Source organism: Oryctolagus cuniculus, chromosome 3, assembly GCF_051225735.1.
Source record: "Oryctolagus cuniculus isolate XC-2025 breed Fujian yellow rabbit chromosome 3, ASM5122573v1, whole genome shotgun sequence".
NCBI classification, from domain to species: Eukaryota; Metazoa; Chordata; class Mammalia; order Lagomorpha; family Leporidae; genus Oryctolagus; species Oryctolagus cuniculus.
In genome coordinates, this window is record NC_142869.1 from 93,019,419 (window position 1) to 93,034,985 (window position 15,567).

The 15,567-nt window shown below is 39.9% G+C and overlaps 1 protein-coding gene across 41 annotated transcripts in view; it reads right to left on the reverse strand.

Annotated features, from left to right (window-relative positions):
* The window catches only part of LYPD6B (LY6/PLAUR domain containing 6B), a 238,395-nt gene that overhangs the window by 125,929 nt on the left and 96,899 nt on the right, over positions 1-15,567 (reverse strand). For 3 of the 41 annotated variants that reach the window (XM_089329155.1, XM_089329167.1, XM_089329147.1), the window contains exon 1: positions 8,568-8,727. The exons of 22 other annotated variants lie outside the window; for them this stretch is intronic. Coding sequence is in view for 5 of the 19 variants with exons in the window: in XM_089329176.1 (XP_089185302.1) it covers positions 6,159-6,293; positions 7,367-7,371 (140 nt within the window). In the remaining 14 variants the exon portion in view is untranslated. Of the gene's footprint in view, positions 1-6,158; positions 6,294-7,366; positions 7,438-8,556; positions 8,784-15,567 lie in introns of those variants that run through there. 16 more of the 41 variants (XM_089329175.1, XM_089329174.1, XM_089329170.1 and 13 more) reach the window with 11 other exon arrangements.

A 15,567-nucleotide genomic window follows, 5' to 3' on the forward strand; every position in this document is an offset into this window, starting at 1 on the left:
ATGAAACTCGATGAAGGGCGGGATGGGAGAGGGAGTGGGAGAGGGGAGGGCCATGGGAGGGAGGGAGGTTGGGGGGGGGGCACAACAATACAAAAGTTGCACTTTGTAAATTCACATTTATTAAATAAAAAAATAACTATATATCAAACAAAAAAGAACTTAATACTTTACCCTTTTAGTATTTTTTATGTTCTACTTAAAACTATTGGTTGAACTCTGTAATTAATACACAATTACTCTTAGGTGTTTAATGCTATAACTAGTACTCAAATAGTATTTTACACTTTGTGTTTCTGTGTGGGTGCAAACTGTTGAAATCTTTACTTAATATATGCTAAATTGATCTTCTGTATATAAAGATAATTGAAAATTAATCTTGATGTGAATGGAAGGGAAGAGGTAGTGGGAGAGGGGAGTGTTGTGGGTGGGAGGGAAGTTATGGGGTGGGGGGAGCTATTGTAATCCATAAGCTGTACTTTGGAAATGTATGTTCATTAAATAAAATTTTAAAAAAAGACCATGTTGTGTTAGTTATTCACAGCTTTGTCCACTTCACCACCATTTCTTCCAGCATCCCAGTCACAAAGACTTTGACAGGGCAGCTCTTGGCTGGTAGAGAGTGACTGACAAACTAGATTGACTATATTGTTTCAAGATGTCTCCTGGCTTACTTCCAAATTTGGCTAATGCAGAACAAGTGCATTCCTTTGCCTCCTCCTACACCAACTTTTCCCTTGGTCATATCATGTGCTGTGAGAGAATGGGATTGTTGGCATCATTTCAAGTTATAGCATTGATTCAGATATATCCTCAAGCAAACTTTTTGTTTGAGAAAAATACTCCTTAGTGGTCTAAATTGCAGAGGCAGTAAAACAATTCTACATTTATGTAAGCATTCCCCCTCCCCAAGGAATAGTTTTTCTATACCTACAAATGCCTTAGAAGCCATAACAAGTTTGATAGGTTGGAATCTTTTCTGTGGCTTTCTAACAAGTCAGAAGTCCACATAATAGAAATATGATTAATTTGATGCTTAACAACAATAGCTGCTTTAATGAAGTTCATCCTACGCATAATTCTCATTTAATAGCCACTCCTGCTTCAGAAGTCCTGTTGATCCTGTAGTGATACATCTAGAGCTATACTTTATACACAAATATTTGAATTCATTTTGACTTAGTGGTCCTGACACTCTTGAAAGATACCCACTCTGCATCATTCTCAAAAGTGTTTTCCAGGAGTCAAAGGGAGGAGAAACCAACCACAATATCTGGTTCTGATTTCTGAAATGAAATAGGCTTATTCCGGCTGTACTGACTACTCACGCCCCTTCCAGCATCTAAAGTCAGGGCATGGAAATAAGAAGATGGCCACTGAGTAAGAGGTTCTGGTGACCACCTCTCCGCAGGGACACCAACGTGAATAGCTATGCACAAATCAAGTCGCATTCAAACAACCACAGAAGCTGGAGTGGGGGCATGCCACAGTGTCTTGTCTTGTTAGAAACCTAAGAAAACACCCACTGAAGAAAACAGGAAAGAAAGAGCTGCCTGTGTCACCCCTCCCCCAGCTCCCTGGAGCAGTTGTGGATAGATGCCTCCTGCTGGGGTGAGGAACAATGGACTGATTTCCCGTGTAATGCTAAAAGTAAAATAAAAACGCTAAATGTGTTACAAGAAATGTTAAAAGGCGTTCTTCCACATGAAAAAAAAGGACACTAACAAGAATATCAGGAGGTAGAAAATTCACAAATTCAGAATGCTCTAATATTGTAAACATGATGTGTAAACAATTTATATCTTTACTATCACTATATTAAGTCTACTACATTGCAATCATTACATTACAATCACTATATTACAATCATTACAATCACTAAATTACAATCACTACATTAAAAAATTACAATCAGTACATTAAAACATTAAGGTACAGCCAACATTGAAAGAGGTAAAATGTAACATCAAAAATGTGGGGAGGAATGGAGCACAAAAGCCATGTAGAGCTCTTTATTACAATACCTTATCTGGTTTTTTGTTTGGCTCTTTCCCTAATTCTATAATGTAACTTGTTACAGCCAAAAGAAATTTGTCGTAAGGCTTATGGTTATGACAAAGCAAGAAACTACAATGGATTTACCAAGAATAAGAATCAAGGAATCAAAATACAACATAGAGGAAAATGCTTAACCACAAATGAAGAATATCAGAGAGGGAGACAGAAAGGAACTACAATTAAAAAAAACCAGGCATGGAAAGCCAAGACACTCTGGCAAAAGATCTCTGTGAGTGAGATCCCAGTGGAAAGAACAGGTCTTCAAAGAAGGAGGTACCTTTCTCTGAAGGGAGGAGAGAACCTCCACTTTGACTATGACCTTGTCTAAACAAGATAAGAATCGGAGAACTCAGAGGGCTTCCATAGCCTTGGAAACTCATGACTGGAGCATAGGGAGATTACTGATGCCATAGACAGGAGTGTCAACTGGTAAAGTCAACAACAGGAGTCACTGTGCACTTACTCCTCATGTAGGATCTCTGTCCTTAATGTGCTGTGCATTGAGATTTAATGCTATAACGAGTACTCAAACAATATATTTCACTTTGTGTTTCTATGGGGGTGCAAACTGTTGAAATCTTTACTTAATGCATACTAAACTGATCCTCTGTAAAAGAAAAAAAAAAAAAAAAAGAAATTATCAACTCCCAACTTGACTCTCACTGGGATTAAACATGACAATAGGTCTGATCTGATTTCATCATCATTTAAAAAAAATCATCTATTATTTTTCACTTTATGTTTCTGTGTGGGAGCAAACTGTTGAAATCCTTACTTAATGTATACTAAGCTGATCTTCTGTATATTAAGGTAATCGAAAATGAATCTTGATGTGAATGGAAGGGGAGAGGGAGTGGGAAAGGGGAGGGTTGTGGGTGGGAGGGACGGTATTGGGGGGAAGCCATTGTAATCTATAAATCGTACTTTGGAAATTTATATTCATTAAATAAAAGTTAAAAAAAAAACAGGTATAAAAATGGCAATATTAAGGCCTTACTTATCAATAGTTATCTGAAATGTCAATGGACTAAAATCTTCAATTAAGAGACATAGAGTCACTGTGTTCCTAAATGTGTATATATGAAATGAATGAAGTTTGTATACCTTCAATAAAAGGTTTCTAGGTTAAAAACAAAAAAGACATAGAGTGAAACAGTGGATTAAAAAACAGGACCCAACTATATGCTGCTTTCAAAATACTCACTCCATCTCTAAAGTCACATATAGGCTAAAAGGGAAAGGATTGAACAAGATAGTTCACACAAACAGAATTTAAAGGAAAGCAGGTATAACAATACTTCTATAAGACAAAATAGATTTTAAATCAGAAGAAATAAAAAGAGACCACTAAGATCATTATATATGATAGAAATTTCAACCCAGCAAAAGGAAATAGTACTTATAAATATGTATGCACCTAATATTGGAGTCACAAATATATAAAGCAAATATTGGTAGATCTAAAGGAAGAGACAGACTCCAATACAAAAATAGTAGATTTTAACAACCCACTTTCAGAAATGGAAAGATCATCTAGACAGAAAATCAACAAAGAAACAGCAGGTTTAAATTGCACCATAGATCAAGTGGACCTAACAGACATCTACAAAACTTTCCATTCAACAGCTGCAGAACAAATATTATTCTCAACAACACACAGAACATTTTCTAGCAGAGTCTCTATGGTAGGTCTCAAAATAAGTCTTAACAAATTTAGATGAACATAAGTTAGAAGCATTCCCACTGAGATCCAGTACCAGATATGGATGCTCACTCTCACCATTGGTATTCAGTATAGTCCTGGAAGTTCTAGCCAGAGCCATTAAGCAAGAGAAAGAAATCAAAGGGATACAAATTGGGAATGAGGAAGTCAAATTATCCCTATGTGCAGATGACATGATCCTGTATATAGGGGATCCAAAAGACTCCACCAAGAAACTAGTGGAACTCATAGAAGAGTTTGGTAAAGCAGCAGGATATAAAATCAATACACACACACACACACACACACACACACAAACCAGCTTTTGTATATACATACAATGTCACAGCTGAGAAAGAATTTCTGAGATCAATTCAATTTACAAAAGCTACCAAAAAATCTAACACCTTGGAATAAATTTAACCAAGAATGTCAAAGATCTCTACAATGAGAATTACAAAACAATAAAGAAAAAAAAAAAAAGAAGACACAAAAACATGAAAAAAATCTTCCATGTTCATGGATTGGAAGAATCAATATCATCAAAATGTTTATCCTACCAAAAGCAATTTACAGAATCAATGTGATAGCAATCAAAATACCAAGGACATTCTCAGATCTAGAAAAAATGATGCTGAAATTCACATAGAAACACAGGAGACTGCTAAATAGATAAGCAATCTTATACAACAAAAACAAAGCTGGAAGAATCACAATACCAGATTTCAAGTCACACTACAATGCAGTTATAACCAAAAACAGCCTGGTACTTGTGCAGAACAGACGGATAGACCAATGTAACAGAATAGAAATGCTTGAAATCTATGCAAATATCTGAAACCAACTTATCTTTGACATGGAAGCTAAAATCCATCCCTGGAGCAAGGACAGTCTCTTCAACAAATAGTGCTGGGAAAATTGGATCTCTACAAGCAGAAGTATGAAGCAAGATCCCTACCTTACACCTTATACCTTACACAAAAATCTAATCAAAATGGATCAAAGACCTAAATCTATGATCCGATACCCTCAAATTCTTACAGAACTTTGTGGAAACCCTGCAAGACACTGGTATAGGAAAAGAGTTCTTGGAAAAGACCCCAGAAGCACAGGCAATCAAAGACAAAATTGTTACATGGGATTAAATCAAATTCAGAGCCGGCGCCGCGGCTCACTAGGCTAATCCTCCGCCTAGCGGCGCCGGCACACCGGGTTCTAGTCCCGGTCGGGGCACCGGATTCTGTCCCGGTTGCCCCTCTTCCAGGCCAGCTCTCTGCTGTGGCCCGGGAGTGCAGTGGAGGATGGCCCAGGTGCTTGGGCCCTGCACCCCATGGGAGACCAGGAAAAGCACCTGGCTCCTGGCTCCTGCCTTTGGATCAGCGCGGTGCGCTCGCCGTAGCGCGCCGGCCGCGGCGGCCATTGGAGGGTGAACCAACGGCAAAGGAAGACCTTTCTCTCTGTCTCTCTCTCTCACTGTCCACTCTGCCTGTCAAAAAAAAAAAAAAAATCAAATTCAGAGCTTCTGCACTGCAAAAGACACTGGGGCTCCCAACCCAGTAAAAAAGAGAACTAGAAAATGTAACCAAATAAGCAGTACAGTTCCTGATCCATAACTGCTATTGGTCTATTGCTAAAATGAAATTTACCATAGAAACAGTTTTTAAATACGTAAATCAATCAGTTTTAGTCCACAGATGTTAAGGTGCTTTGTGCAGACTTAATTCTGAGTCTCAGTATTCCGACTTGGCACTTGCTACCACAGTGTTCTACTAAACTGCCTCCCAAAGAGCAATAAAGCAGAACCCTAGCAATTCTTTCAACAAGCTACTAAGACTGGAAGCCTAACTTGACGGGGCAGGGCCAAGTGCAGTTAACAAACTGCATATCTGTAAGAATGAAATAAGTTTTCCTTGGTCTTTTGCAGTAAGTCTACTCACTAAATGGCTCTACAAGAATTTTGAAGTCTTTTTCCCTCTTGGTGTAGAGCTGCCATCTGCAGAAAAGGAGAGGTAGCCAAAACATGGGGCTTTCCCTGGAACCCATTGGAACTGCATCTAACTCCTTCCATAGACAAAGAACCCATGAAATCATGATCTACTTGTGATTAACCTGTGTACCTTTTCTCAGTCCTCTTCCTTTTTCCCAGCCAGAACTCAAATCATGGTATGTGGAAGATGAGTTCATTTTCACGTCACCCTTTGAGTCTAGGTCTGTATCCATCTGCCTGTGTTCTGTCTAGAATGTTGCTTCTATTTGCTGCTCACAGGGAGTCCAGCACAGACCTGGAAACAAGTTTTCAAGGCCTAAAAAATAACTTCAATCCCACATGGACCTTCCTTAAGCATGCAATGAATTAACTCTCCTCTGTTGCCCTTGGTATGACTCTGTCAACACAGCCCACCTTGGCCATGACTCCACTACTAGAAGAGCCAATGTGGCAATAATGGAGAGGATCCATGATGCATAGCTCTGCTTGGTCACTTTCTGTGTTGCTGTGGACATCTCATTTCCCTTGTCTCTGTCTTGGCTTTCCCACCTGTAAAGCACAAAGCTGATACTAAAATGATAGTTAACAGGGCTCTCTACTCAAAGATCTTGTGTTTCTGTTCACTTGTTCTGACATGTTTCTCTCTTTGAAAGAAGTATTTTCACCATCTATTCTTTCCAGCCTTTCATTCTGTTTTGTGGCTCCTATTTTCCCCATGAAGGTTTGCTGGTCAGATGTTCTTCGCCCCATGCTGCAGAATTTTCTGTGTGACTTTTTAAGTCACACAAGAAACCAACTTAAGGCTCAGAAATTTCTAGTTCTCTGGTCGCCCTAGGCCCTAACAACTTTCTCATTCTTTAATCATTAAACTCAGGGAGGATAGAAGTAGCCCCAAGCAGCCACACAGGCACACAAACACACACACATATACTTTTGGGGGCCTGAACATGGTCTCTAACTCTGGGCTTGTAAAGGAGTATGCAGAGGATAAGAGTAATTAGCAACCTCTATCACCTTCCCAAATACTTCTCTTTCTTCTCTCTTTCCTCACTATCTTTCCCATACACCTGCCTGCCTCCCCTGCTCTCTCCTTTCTCTCCTTCCCCCCTTCCTTCCATCTCTCTCTCTCTCCCTTCCTTTTCCTCTCTTTTTCCCATCTCTTCTCACCCAGTCCAGCCAACACAATTAAGGGGGTTATTTGGACCCAATAGAGACTCATAGGAAAATAAAAATTAGCCGCTTATCTTCAGTAACAGAACCACAAGATTAGGATTCAAAGTCCTTAGCAGCACCTTCAAGTTGGCAACGTAAAGAAAGCTGTAACATAGAAGCCCATGAGATGAAGCGAGTTCAGGATCATCAATTAAGATCAACAGCCACCTTCATGTTGAAGCATTCTAAGATATGGCTTTGTGTCAAAAGTTCTTTGGTACAACATCAACATAATGAGGGGAAGAAGATACTGAAGCCATGGTATTCAACCAATGAAAAAGCGGCATGATCCGAAATTAATGAAATTCCAGATCACAACCATTTCACATATTCTGCTGAACACGAGTAGTAAGGATTTGTAGTTCAATCAAAACATCTTCTCTACATCCACTTGTGAACATAATACTCACAACATCCATGTGATTAACAAAAGCAGCCTAGTCCAGGAGGGCTGCCAACGGCAGGCAGAAGTGTGGCATATCTAAACAAATGAACACGGAAAGGTATCATTATGTGTGATGTTGTAGACATTCGGGATAAAGGGCTTATAAGTAGGAGGCTTTCAGCTAGGGACAACTCCTAAAGAAACTCTTAGGCTCAATAACTTTTCCTCGGCACAAACCAGAGACAAGAAAGTCCTGGATTTGGAGAAGTCCTCTCTCATCCCCAGGTAGAAAGAGTTAGTAGTATGTAGATGGAGTAGGTACAAATTTCCCATGACAGCAGGAATGGAGAGCTGGTCAATGTAGCTCCACTGAAACTCAGTGAGTCCAGGCCCAACACCTTCTGTCAGATGCAGAAAATTCTAGCTTTGAACAGGCACCTTGAACTTTATTTTCCGGCACAAAGCAGAACTTGCCAGGTATCTAAGATGGATAGCTAACTTTCATCCTTCCTTGATTAATTGTTCTGTGGGTGCTTGCCTAATAAAGACTTATTATGGATTGGTTACAGGATAGGAGCCAAACTACTCTGATGTCCAAATTAAATTAAAAACAGTAACTTGTCCCCTCCTCCTCCCCTTCACAAGGCATTTAAAGTTCTTTCTCCTGGAACAATACAAATGTAATACATCTGGAGATTTGCCATTGGGTAGTGAAAGCATGGAGCCAGAGCTGCCCAAACTGTTCTCAGTAAGAATCTTGTGGTGAAATGAAACTGCTGTCTGTGTCCTTGTACTTTCAAGGCACAGGTTTGTCTTACAATGTACAGGGGGAGACAAGCTGCTGTTGAGGGTCCTAGTTCTGTTCCAAATCTCAGGGGCAAACAGGGAGAGAGAGGAGTGCATGTCCTCTACTTAAGCACCAGGCCAGCAGTACTTGAGCTCCTGGGCCAAAGGTAGAGACCTAAACTACAGCAGAAGTCTGGAGGAGCAAAACAAAAAGAAGAAATAAGAATACCCCTTTCTTCACAAAAGGAAAAGTAGAACCCAGAAGGACTGAGACAAAGGTAAAAGAAAGAGTGAGTCAAGGATGGTTCTCAGCATCCTAACCTCTCCAAGCCAAGTACCTGTCTAAATGCCTCTTTCTTCCTCCTTTGCAGATACCCTGAACCCATGGATAGGCTCTAAGCTGACATCCATTCAACAGCCAGTACTTACATAGCACTTACATTGCACCAGGCAAGGAGTCAGAAATGAACGAGGCAGAGATGACTTATATACACAACAGGCTCTCTGCTCTGTAGACAAAGCCCCACCAAAACCAGATCAAGCCTACCAGGAGTCTCAGCTATTTCACCATCAGCAGTCCCAGCTGGGCATCTTCTGATTCTAAAAACCACTGAGCATTCCCTACCTGTTCCTCAAAGGTAACTTCTCCCACCTGGTAGATATACTCGCTATCAAACTATTGGCACTCCATTCCATTAACTTACAGATTATCTCTAGGTAAAAACCAGGAGATGGAAACCCAAGCAGCTTATTCGTCATTTATACTTCAGCATAAAGGAATTAGCTGCATCCTTCCCAAAGAGTAGATTTCCAAATATAGACAGTTTGAGGGTGGCTCCCTTAGAGCAGTTCAGAGCAGGAAGCGTAAGTAGAGGGCAATGCAGGCCTGGCACTTGTCCTTATCCCTGCAGGCTATACTCCAAAGTAACATGGTGCTTGCTATATTTTGTATACTAGTCATCTCAAGCTTTTAAACATCATTTATATGCCAAGTAAATTCACCTGCTACATAGCTCTTAGTTTTTGGTTTTTCTTAGTTGGGTGTAGAGGAGATAGCTTTTCAGGAACTTTAAACATTCAGCTTTTGGCCACTTATGTCATGCGTGTTCCTGGCAGAGAGCCTCTCTTTGTGTTTAAAGAATATCCCCTATATTCTGAGTTTCAGTAAACTAGCAACTATTTCCTTTTAAAAAAATTCCTTATACCCTTGCTATTCATCCACTCAGCATTACAATAACCAATCAGGAAGTATTCACCATCTTTCATCAAAGGAGAGAGACTATTCTGCAGGTGAGTTTTCCCTTTCTCTCATCTGTGAGGTTAAGGCAGGTGGCCTACATAATTCTCATCAAATTTTCTTTTGGTGTACAATCAAGGGGATCAGAGCACCAGGCAAGATTAAAAATAGAGCAGCCTCTCAAAAGAAAATAAGAGGCAAGAGATGTATGCTTCACTGGCAGTGTCCTCGTGCACCTGAGCAATGAACATCCCCTCTAAAATGCACCCTGTTGCTACTTTGCTGATGCAAAAGGATCTGTAATTGCCCTAAAAAAGTTGATGTGTTTTGAAAGGCTATTTCTGAAAAGAGAACATTTAGGAAATGTTATACGTTCAAAGGCCCTCTCTGGGAAATGCTGAGTGCCTTACATATTTCTTTCAATAATCTCTACCCAGATGAGGCAAAAACAAAAAGACTGCTGTGATTAACACCAAATAAGCCCAGTTCTAGTTCCAGCTCCACTTTGCATCCTGTGAGACTTCCTTGTGTAATTACAGCAGCTGCACAACAGTGTCGAGGATGGAGATGTGACACCAATGATGAGAACCAGGGCAAAGCATTGGTTTCTACAAAGTATGCCCTAATGTATGATATGGATCATGGCTTGAGCCAAACAACTTATAAGAATAAAAGTATAGAAAGAAAAATAATACTAAGCCTTGTTTTCAAGAAGTAAATGATGGCAGCATTGTATCTAAGTGGAAAGAATAAAAGATCTTTGGAGGAAGTGAGTTGTAATTTTTTCTCCTGAATAAATAATCTGAATAACATATAGTGGTTAAAGCATATCTTTTAAAGGAATTAATGCCGATGTATGGTATCCTATTTGTTTCTAAAGTAATAAATAGAAATTTGCTGAAGAAGTACTATCCTTTGAAGACACAGTTCTGGCCAGTGACCTCAGTGTAATATGTCCAGTAAAAAGGATCACAGGTAGAAGGTGAAATGCGGGGCTTTAAGGCCCCAACACATTCCCTTATGTCAGCAGTAGTGTGGCTCTGGTGCCAACCTATACTCAGCACAAGTGAGCTAAAACTGAAAGGAGACAGGAAGCTTGGGTATCCTCTAAAAGAGATCAAATTTTCTGCTTCTGGCCCACATTCACCAAAGCCTTCCTGCTACAATATAACAAGATCGTAGAGAAACACAACAAGAAAACTTCATAAATGCATTTCTAAACATCAAAAAAAAAATAAGATGTCCTGAGAACATGTGCACTTATATACACATTTATATAGGAGGGAGGGAGGGAGGGAATAAATATAACATCAAAATGGTAAGTGGCAAACCCATAAACAAGCCAAGATTGCCCTAAAAGCAGGTGATGCCAAGACCTTTGGAATCAGTCTCTGAGTCCCAATTGCCTCCCATGGTGAAGCAGCTGAATCTGAGTCTTCAGCAGTTTCCAAGAACCTTGAAGTTTGCTAAAACAGTTCCAGGTGAGTCCTGGCCCCAAGCTCTAGAATACATGACAGGCAGATCTCTGCAGCAAAACTCCTAATTTAAGTCTTCAGTGTTGCCATAAATAAGATCTAAAATCTAACATAAGTTCTCAAAAAGTATGTCTCAAAACACAAAATAAGGCAACTTAAGTGAGAGTTGGTAGAAATAATAAGAGAATTACACCTTAAGTTACCAAATATTTTGTGTTCTCATGTAAAGAACATTACCACATATGAAATAGTTCATGTAATAAGTTATGGAGTTAACTTGTTATGAGCAAACATAAAAGACTTTTTAAAAAATGACCAGGAGGGGCTGGTGCTGTGGTGCAGCAGGTTAAAGCCTTGGTCTGAAGCACTGGCATCCCATAGGGGTTCCAGTTCGAGTCCCAGCTGCTCCACTTCTGATCCAGATCTCTGCTATGTCCTGGGACAGCAGTAGAAAATGGCCGAAGTCCTTGGACCCCTGCACCCACGTGGGAGACCCAGAAGAAACTCCTGGCTTCGGATCGGTGCAGCTCCAGCCATTGCAGCCATCTGGGGAGTGAACCAGCAGAAGGAAGACCTTTCTCTCTGTCTCTACCTCTCTCTGTAACTCTTTCAAATAAATAAAATAAAAATCTTTTTTTAAAAATGAGCAGGAGAACTTGAAAATACAAATAGAACATTTAGGAAAAAAAATTAACATAAAGTGACTGAAATTAAAGCTCAATAAATGAGTTATATCACAGATATAAATAACTGAAGAGAGAATCGCTGATAATAGTTATGAAAAGAGACAATCAGAATGCAGAGGATAGAAAAAGAGAGGATGTTAAAAGGCTATTTGAAAAAAAGAAGGCTGAAAACAAGTCTAATACAAGACCTAAAAGGAAAATATAGAAAATAAATGAAAAGAAAATCTGAACATAATCTAGAAGAAACCAAGATGGCAGAATAGAGAGGCAGCTTACTGCTTTAGTCTAGGTGATGATAATTGAAAAAAGAAGTGGAGAGAGTGCAATCTCAGGAAGAGTCAGGGGAAAAAACTGCAGAGGAAACTACTCAAGTTAGAGGGACACTGTGGGTCTATGGGGAGGGTGCAGATGCACAGCACTAATACTGACAAACACAGGACCCCAGCAGCCAAGAGCCTCAGCACCAGCTCTGGAGAATGAGATGAGACCAGACTGCAGCAGCCCAAGCCACTGGCAATAAAGTTGCAGGAAGAGACTTCTGTAAGTCTAGCTGGAGCCCTGTGGCGAACAGTGTACCTGCCAACCTAGAGAAGGAAAAAACAGGCATGTTTCTTTCTCCTCAAACTCATGGCAACAGCATCCTGTATTTAGATGAGACAGGGTGGGTGCCATTTTGGACATATGTAACAGCTGTGCCAGCTTATGTGGTGCCCCCAGCAACCAGCCAAGTGGAGACACTTGAATCTGGCTGGGAGAATTGACAGAGTGCTGGGAACTCGTGACTGGGGGACATTTTGTGTGCTGGGACTATGAAAACACTGTGGGTGCGTGGATGGGTGTGGTTGGGTCTCTGGGCAGTCACTGTGGGTGGCTGTATATGCTCAGAGCTCCCTGGCTGCATGGTGAGGGTTATTGCTGCAGGATCCATGCTTACTCCGAGGACTGCACAGATCCTTTGTATGTTCCTGTGACAGTGCAGATGAGTAATGTACCCAATGGGGCTAGTGCCCAGGCAATGGTCTCCTTAGAGGAGAGGAGGTAAGCATCAGACTGTGCCAACATAGATGCTCAAAAAGATGGGTGTCACCTTGGACACTCTCCTCACCCTGTAGCACTGAACAGAGCTCCCTGGCCATACCCAGCCCATACCTCTGGGTATTCACTAAAAGAGTAGATACTCACTAAGCCACAGAGATACAGTCCTAAGATAAAAGCTATCAGAGGGGAAAAAAACCAGCAAGTATCTCCACAAATGTCTAAAAGTAAATGTAAAAATTCAAGAAACAAGAATAAGGAAGACAACAAGATGCCCCCAAAGAAACACAACAAACTTCAATACTAGAATATGAAGATGAAGAGATTGAACAAATGCCAGAAATAGAATTCAAAAAATTGATCATTGGATTCCTTAGAAGTAATAAGAGGCAAATGCATGAATTAAAGAATCCTTATATGACTGAATGAAAATTTCACATGAAATTGAGATTTTAAAGAGAAATCATAATGAAATATCAAAATTGAAGAATTCAATAGATCAAACAAAAATGTGGTGGAAAGCCTTAACAAAAGACTCAGTGAGGCAGAAGAAAGAATATCTGAGATAGAAGAAAAATCTCTGAAAATTTTAGTTATCCAAAAAGAAGAAGAAATTAGAAAACTTAAAAAAAACACAGTGTTGAAGATTTATGGGATACTATCAAATGACCCAACATACAGATCTTAGAAGTTCCTAAAGGTGTAGAAAGAAAAAATGGACTAGAAGGCCTATTAATGAAATAATTACAGAAAACTTCCCCAATTTGGAGAAAGAAATGGATGTCCAAATACAGGAACTACACAGAACTCCTAATAGACATGACCAGAAAAGATCTTCACCATGACACATTTTAGTCAAACTTTAAACAGTAAAACATGAAGAAAAGATTCTAAAACATGCACCAGAGAAATGACAGATTACTTTCAGAGGATCTCCAGTTAGACTCATGGCTGACTTCTCATCAAGAAACGCTACAGGTTAGGAGACAATAGCAAGATATATTCCAAGTACTAAGAGAAAAGAACTGTCAACCCAGAATACTGTTCCCTGCAAAGCTCTCATTTATGAATGAAGGTGAAATAAAGACCTTCCATAATAGAAATTGAAAGAATTTGCCAGCATTCGTCCAGTCTTACAAAAGATGTTTAAGGATGTGCTACACAAAGAAACACAGAAACATGCTCATCATTCTGAAAGAAGGTGAAGGCAGAAAATCTCCCAGTAAAAGTACAAAGGAAATCCAAAGTAAACAATAGGAATATTTTTGGGAAAATGGCAGCTGCAACATCATGTATCAATAGTCACCTTGAATGTAAGTACCCTCAACTCTCCAATTAAAAGATGTCGACTGGCTAAACAGTTTAAAAAACAAGACCCATCTATTTGCTGCCTACAAGAAACACATCTCACCAAAAAAGATGTACTAAGACTAAAAGTGAAAGGATGGAACAAGATATTACATGCTTAAAAAGAGATGGTAGGGCCGGCGCCATGGCTCACTAGGCTAATCCTCCACCTTGCGGCACCGGCACACCGGGTTCTAGTTCTAGTCCCGGTCGGGGCGCCGGATTCTGTCCCGGTTGCCCCTCTTCCAGGCCAGCTCTCTGCTGTGGCCAGGGAGTGCAGTGGAGGATGGCCCAAGTGCTTGGGCCCTGCACCCCATGGGAGACCAGGATAAGTACCTGGCTCCTGCCATCGGATCAGCGTGGTGTGCCGGCCGCAGCGCACCGGCCGCAGCGGCCATTGGAGGGTGAACCAACGGCAAAAGAAAGACCTTTCTCTCTGTCTCTCTCTCTCTCACTGTCCACTCTGCCTGTCAAAAAAAAAAAAAAAAAAAAGATGGTATAGCCATCCTAATATCAGACAAAATAGACTTTAGTGCAAAAACTGTTGAAAGAGATAAAGAAGGGCACTATATAATGATTAAGGGATCAATTCAAAAGGAAGATGTGACTATAATAAATGTACATGCTCCCAATCACAGGGCACCTGGCTATTTAAAAGAAATGTTAATGTATCTAAAGGGAGACAAAGACTCCAATACAATAGTAATAGGAGACTTCAATAAACCACGTTCAGCAGTGCAGAGATCAACCAGACAGAAAATCCACCATCCCACTCCTGGGAATTTTCCCAAGGGAAATGAAATCAGCATATGAAAGAGTTATAAGTACCCCCATGTTTATTGCAGCTCAATTCACAATAGCTAAGATATGGAATCAACCCAAATGCCTGACAACTGAAGACTGGATAAAGAAATTATGGAATATATACACCATGAAATAATACACAGAATCCTGTCGTTTGCAACAAAATGGATAAAACTGGAAAACATTACACTTAGTGAAATAAGCCAGTTCCAAAAAGACAAATATCATATGTTCTCCCTGATCTGTGGTAACTGACAGAGTACCTAAAAGGTAATCTATAGAATTGAAATTGACACTTTGAGATGTGATGACTTTGAACAGACCTTGTCTCTACTATTCAGAAAGTTTTTTATGCTATTTGTTGAACTCTTTATGTATACTCTTATGAGCATAAAGCTAATTGTTAATTGAAAATAGATCTTAGTAAAAAAAATAAGAATGGGAATGGGGATAGATGAGGAAGAAGGATGGGAATACAGTTGGGAGGATAGGTTGTGTAGGAGTAATCACTATGTTCCTAAATTTGTATTTATGAAATGCATGAAGTTTCCATACCTTAAATCAAAGGTTTCTGGGTTAAAATTTTTAAAAAAGAAATTTTGAGACATAATAGCCAAGATTTTTCTAGAACTAATGAAAGACACTAATCCAAAGATGCGGAAAACACACTATATGCCAAACAGAAGAGATAAAAGGTATTCTGCATCTGGATACTCTGAAGTGATGTTGCAGAACCTCAAAAGCAATCACAAAACAGTTGGTCCTGAAGTGCAGCAGTCCAATTTAGGATTTTTCAACTTTGCAATAGTACAAAAGCACACCTGTGCAACACTGATAGCCTAACTAGAGAGTCATA